Consider the following 6,328-nt stretch of genomic DNA (forward strand, 5'->3'; position numbering starts at 1 on the left):
CTCTCTCACTGCAGAGTCCCAGGGATGGCTCTGACTCTCCCTGTCCACTCCTGAGCACCTCCCACCCCAGCTCAGGCCACAGAGGCAGGAAAACCCCAGGCCCAGAATGAGACCCCTCCAGGACCAAAGTGAGGTGTTGGCTCCTGCCCCAACCACCGCCTCCTCCCTGCCTGCCTAGCCCTGGCAAGCCCCAGCTCCTTGCAGCCACCCCTCACCTGTCAGTCCTGCTGTGGCTGAGCTGGCCCTCTTCTCACAGAGCCTCCAGCTCCCCTGCACCTGGACAGGTGTGTGTTCCAACAATCAACAGCCTCCCCCCTTTCCTGCCTGGGCCCAGAGTTTATGGCAAACGCTTCAAATGTCCTTGAAAACCAACCAGAACTGCCCAGGAGCAGAGCAGAGCAGAGCCACCAAGAGAGAGGGGGACAGCAGCTTCCCCACCCACCAGAGCCACACAGAGGGTGGTGCCTGGCTGCAGTCAGGCTCCCAGGGTGTTGCTGGGCAGGGGTTGGGGAAGGGGAGCTCACACACACAGCAGGACATCGAGGGGTCATCTGCCCGAGCTGAGGCTCAAGGCCCAGGGAGCTCAGAGCTGGACATGCAAGGTTTGGAAAAGCACAGAGGGAGATGGGGGAGGCTGGGCAGGGAAGGTGAGGACAGGACGGCAAAGGTGAGGGGGGCAGCACGACCGCACCCTCCCTGTGTGCCAGGTACACAGTCAGCCTTGCCCAGATTAATCACCGTAAGTGACCACGGAAGCCCCATGAGGCAGGCAGGGTACTCTTGTTGCAGAGAAATGTCGTATCAGGGAGGTGAGGCTGCCTGTCCAAGATCACAGAGGCTGAGGCACAGCCAGGACTCCCAGCCGGGGTTGCCTAGGTTCAACCATTCCTCCCTCACCCGGTTGCTTTTCCAGACCTGGAGAGCGGCTACTTTCAGGACAGCCTTCTCAGTGGCCCTTGCAAGATGACAGCCTTCAGGCCTTCTCCTCGCCTGGCCTCTCCTCCAGCTGCTAACCCTCTTCCAAGGAGCCACCCAGCACCGCTGCCATCCCACAGCACCCAGCCCAGAGCTGCAGCATTGGCGGCAGCTGCCCGGGACCCAAAGACCCAAGGGTGGGACCCACCTGCCAGGCTCCCTCCCCTCCGTGGACAGCGGCTCCCTCTGGGAGTAGGAGGACGAGGTGTTCTGTAACTGAGGAGGGGCTGTGCTCACACCACCATCTCACCTCGTGGGCAGCCCAGGCATATCTGGACCCCAGGGTCCAGGGCAGGGCATCTCTTGTCCCCTCAGGTAGGCACAGGGTCGGTGCGGCAGGAATGGGGCCAGCGCTCATGGTGGCCTCTCTGTGCCTCGGTGGACCTGCCCCTGGCAGTGGGAGCATAACCCCCTCCCCCTTCATTATGTCACTCAGGTGGGCACCTTCCCCTGCAGGGCGTCTGCCCTCAGGGAACTCAAGGACTCTCAGAGACACCAGGGCAGACCGGCCTGGAGGAGCCACAGACAGGCCCCAGGGGGACAGCGAGGGAGAGAACTGGGACCCACTTAGAGCAGGGTCTGGGAACCCTGCCTGTACCTGGGGCTCAGGCCCTCCCCACTCCCTCTGTGTATCTGGCCCCCAGCAAAGGTGGGGAGACCACTTCTGGTAGCTAAGCACCCGCTCCCCAGCTCTCCTCACCAGGACATCTGTCTCTGTGGAGTGTCTGTCTGTCTGTCCCTCCCTCTCTGAACCTGCGTCCTCGGTGCTCCCTGCTCCTTGCCCCAGGGAGCCCACTCCCCCTCCTTGCAGCTCCCTCCCATCTCACTCAAGGTTCTCTGAAGACATTAAAGTGGTGGATTCACCTTGGATGACCTTGGCCTGGTCTCTGCTGGGAAAGATGTGACCTTGGGCCCCTGGGTGGAGACCAGAGGGAGTCAGGGAGACCCCATAACCCCAACACACACAGACTGCTGCTACCCAGCCTGAGAGGACCCATGGACGATGCCCAAGGCTCTGTGGACTCCCCAAGAAGCCATACTTGGGGACCCAGCCTTATGAGCTGTGGCTCAGCCAAGCAGGAGACCAGGGCTTCAGTGACACAGGGTCTTGCTTATCCATGAGGACAAGCATCACAGACCTGGCGGGAGCCCCTCTTTCCCTGGCATCTCCCTGGTAAGAAGTGGAGCATGAGGAGGAGCCCAGGGACCCGAGCCTGCAGTGCCCATGTGGCCATGGGAAACTCATTCTGGACCAGTGCAGGTGGGGAGGTCATGTCCCAGGCCAGCACCCTTGCAGCTGAGACGAGGGATGGACAGCAGCTCTGGGAACCAGCTTTATTTTTCTCAGGAGCCTCTCACTGGGAATCAGACAACCCCAGAGAGCATCTGTGCCTGCCCTTGGTGACAGCATACCCCAACCTTGTCATTCATTAATGTGATGGTCAGTCACTGAGCACCTGCCAGATACTGGTCTTCTGGCATCTCACGCTCTGAGCTCTGTCCAAGGTGGGACTTGGCTTTCAATCAGGAGCCATCGTTTCTCCCAGAATGAGCCATCCTCTTCTGGGCTGGGTTACAGCTGCCTCTTATGCCAAGGAATGGAGTTGGGCTGGAGGGAGGGATGGGTGGTGATGGGGGAAGAGAGGCGGGGTCTCAGCCCAACCTCAGCACCAGGGCAGCTGGGGTGCCCTGCTTCATCTTGCTGGGTCGGCTCACTGTGGGGCTGGTGGATTTGTCAGGTTAGAAATTGCTTTCTTCATCTAGAACAGAGAAAGGGGGTGGGGGTTGAGAGAATGTAGAGGAGGTTGAGAGGGGGGCTCCAGCATTTTTAGTTCCCCTAAGGGTTGTTTCTGGGCTGAATGGCAGAGCCCGTGCCACCCCATTGCACAGATGGGATCACCAAGGCCCAGAGAGGGGCAGGCTGGCCACTGGCCAGAAAACAAGGGAGGGAGAGCCAGGCCCAGTGGCCAACCTAGGCCAGGAAGAGGGGCTCATCAGTATCCTCTGAACCCCCCAGGTTTGGATGGGAGCATGCTGGTGTCCCCCCACCTCCCCAGCCTTCTCAGCATGGGTCCCCTGCTTTGCTCTGCCCTGGAGACCCTGGTACCTCTACCCAGGACACGCAGCCCACAGCTCTGCCCCGCGATGTCACAAAGAGGGACTGAAGGTTCAACAGCTCAAAGAGGTTGTGTGCCTGGAGGAGGGATTGTTAGGAAATGCTAGAGGGTAGAAGGCGTCCAGCCCACCTTCTGGCCACCTTCAGGCCCACGCCTCTGAGCCAGGAAGAGGGGCCGGGCCTGATGTGGGTGGGAGACCAGAGACCCAGGTCTGCAATGTCCAGTGTGGCCACTGGGGGATGCCAGAGTCCATGCAAGAGGCTGGGTGGGCAGCAGGTGGACAGGACCCAATATTCAGCACCCTCCAGCAGCACAGAGAGGGCAGCGCCATCTCCAGGTCCCCTGCCGGCCTCTGCCCCTCCCCTGCCCATGTGTCAGGCTCTGCCTGGAGTGGCTACGTCATTTGTCCAAGATCACATGTGTGCCTTGTTGCAACTCCATTGTCTCCACCCAGAGACTTCCCTTTGCCAAGTCCCCACTTCTCTTCACCCTGCATCATCCCCACAGCTCTGGTGGTCAGGTGATGACAGGGGGGGACCTGCCCTGCCTGGTGTGCTGGTGAGGGCACAGACCCAGGAGGGGCAGGGAGCAGCACAAGGCAGGTGGGTGGGGCGGGGGTGGGAGGGGAGGCTGGAACCTGAGCTCCTCATCAGCTCTTGCCCCTCCCCAGGGGCCTCACGTGTCGCACTTCCCAGTACTTGTTACCTGGTGCAGGGAGGTCTCGGGGAACAGCGTCAGGGTCACTGGTTCCGTGGGGCAGCCCCCAGCCAAGATGTCCTGGAGACCCTGCTGGGGTGGAGAAGGGTTATAGGTGCAGGGCCGGCACCCCCCAGGCTGCCTCTCTCAGACCACCTCTCCCTCAGGAGATCAGCAGGCCCATCCCCTCCCAGCCCTGCTGGCCGACCCCCACCCCATCCCCACGTCCCTCAAGAGTACCCACCTGATGTCCCGGAGCCCAGGAAGAAGGCTCAACCTGGAGGGCCTGCACCAGCTGGGGCCTTCGCACGATGCCCACCAGGATCTGGGACTCTGACAGGTGGAGAGGGAGAGGGAGGGAGGCGCGTTACAAAGAAACAGGCCTGAGGGCAAAGCTTCTGGAAGCCCCCATGCTCCTACCCCAGCAGCTGCCCAGGGGCTACCTTACAAGCACCCAGCCCTCTCTCTTTTGACAAGTCAATCACCCTAAGGGAGGAAGGCCGTGATCTCCATTTTACTGATGAGGAAACTGAGGCTCAGGCAAAGTGACTTGCCCAAGGTCACACGGTTGCTTGCTAAGCCACAGAGCCTGGATGCAGATCCTGTCTGCCTCGCAGGTCCAAGCAGGAGGCAGAGGGCATCACACCCTCCCCCCCGCCGCCGACTTCCTCCTCCCTTCTGGCTGGCACCTGTGCTCTCCACCAGGGGATACTCAGCTACGTCTGTGGAGGTCACGACCTTGACCACCTCCTCTAGCGGCATATCCTTGGCCAGCATGGTGATTCTGCGGTTCATGAAGTGCTCCACCCTCACGCAGTGGGAGCTGTGGGCAGAGGGCCTCCCATCAGGTCCCAGAGTCAAGGATGTCAGACCCAGGCCGGGCAGGGGGATGTTGTGGGAGCTTTGCTGGAACCAGAGACCCACGGCTCTGGAGTGTGGGCAGGGCTGGAGAGGTTCCTGGAATGAGGGACGCCTAGAACCTATTGTGGTAACCTGGGGACCACGTCCCTGATGGCCCAGTTCCGAATCCCCAGTCCCCTGGGTCCGTCCCCCTGTCCCCCAGACCAGCTCCACTTGGGTCTGTTTTACCCAGTAGCCTTCTCTGGAGAATTCCATTTGATTAAAAAGTGTATGTTGCCCCCAAGGAAAAACCTCAAAGTTTGAAAACCACTGGGATAAACAGCCCCATTTTACAGATGGGGAAACAGGTTCAGAGCAAGGCAGCAGCTTGCGTGTGCTTGGATCCTGGCCTCAGACCCAGGGACTCTCAGAGCCTCTTCGGTCTGCTTCTCTGGCGCCAGAAGCCGCTCTGGTACTGTCTGGTTGAGTGAAGACCTCAAAGCCCATTTCTATCCTCGTTCTACCTCCTGCTCCCAAAGTCCCAGCGAGGACTCAGGAGTGGGGAGAGGGGCGGAGAACTCTGGAATCTGATGCTGAGTCTCCACGTCACCTGGAGCAGGACACGGCCCCTCTCTGAGCCCCGGCTTCCTCACCCTGCACACAGGACAATATTCATGCTCCTGCTGTGAGGACCGGCTGACCGCTAGACAGACACTGAGGCCTAAAGGCCAAGGCCTTGCCCAAGATCACCCGGGGCACTGGGGAAGTGGAGACCGGAGCACAGCTGGTGTCACCCCTCCCAGCCCCCATGTCCGAGGTCAGTTGCGGTGGCGTTTTTTTGGAGGTGCCCTCCACCCCCAGCCAAGCCCAAACACTGTGACCCCCTTCAGCCAGCCTGAGGTGGGCGCTGCTCACCCAATGTCGCGGCCGAGGATCCGTGGCAGGTATGGCAGCTTCTTAATGAGGATGGTGCCTTCATAGAGGGAGGGCTGGCAGCTCTGTGCAATGGCGTTGGCTGCCAGCACTGCCATCAGCACGGGCAGCGCATGCACTATCTGGCCGGTCAGCTCGAAGGCCAGCAGGGCCGTGGAGATGGTGTGGGTCACAGCCCCTGAGAAGGCCGCAGCCCCTGCAGGGGCAGAGTCAGGCAGCGTGGCTCAGGCCAGGAGTCAGGGGGCCAGCAGTCAGAAGCCGGCCTCATGTGAAGGCATAACTAGCCTGGCTGCGGCCAGGGACTAAGGTGGCATTTGTAAGAGGCCACAGCCTGGGCACTGTGGGAAGTGCCCCAAGGCCCAGGCTTAGTGAGAAGAGAGGTATAAGGGAGGCCACAGAGCTGGTGACGGGACAGAAGCCATGAGGGAGCGACGGAGCTCGGGGAATGGTGGGGCTCAGGAGGGACAAGCCCCCACAATGCAGGGCTTGGTGGCTGCTCTGGCCCTGGGGAACCACTGGCCGATTCTCCAGGTCCAGTCCAGCCCCATGACATTGCCCACCCAGCAGGACTCTGACCCACTCACCTGCCAGGGCATACCCTCCGGGCATGATGGGATTGGTGATCCCTCCAGTCACGATGCCCTCAGGGAAGGTGACAGCAAGAGCCTCTCCCAAGAGGCGCCCGATGGCAGCTCCTGGCCACAGACTTAGGGTGAGGGGGAGCCAGGCTGACCCAGCCCCCCATAGCCCTCCATCCCTAAGGACCA

At 61.1% G+C, this 6,328-nt stretch overlaps 1 protein-coding gene across 1 annotated transcript; it reads right to left on the bottom strand.

Annotated features, from left to right (window-relative positions):
• Positions 1–2,296: 2,296 nt before the first annotated feature.
• Positions 2,297–6,256, bottom strand: LOC116547646 (chloride channel protein ClC-Ka-like; the record flags this gene model as incomplete). Its single annotated transcript, XM_032273524.1, has 7 exons — positions 2,297–2,735; positions 3,083–3,169; positions 3,798–3,881; positions 4,033–4,121; positions 4,478–4,611; positions 5,544–5,757; positions 6,146–6,256. Coding segments are annotated over 7 exons (767 nt in total), but the record flags the coding sequence as incomplete, so codon positions are not given.
• Between the last annotated feature and the right edge of the window lie 72 nt (positions 6,257–6,328).

This window comes from Sapajus apella, unplaced genomic scaffold (assembly GCF_009761245.1).
Source record: "Sapajus apella isolate SASKATOON/1434 unplaced genomic scaffold, GSC_monkey_1.0 scaffold3952, whole genome shotgun sequence".
Taxonomy (NCBI): domain Eukaryota; kingdom Metazoa; phylum Chordata; class Mammalia; order Primates; family Cebidae; genus Sapajus; species Sapajus apella.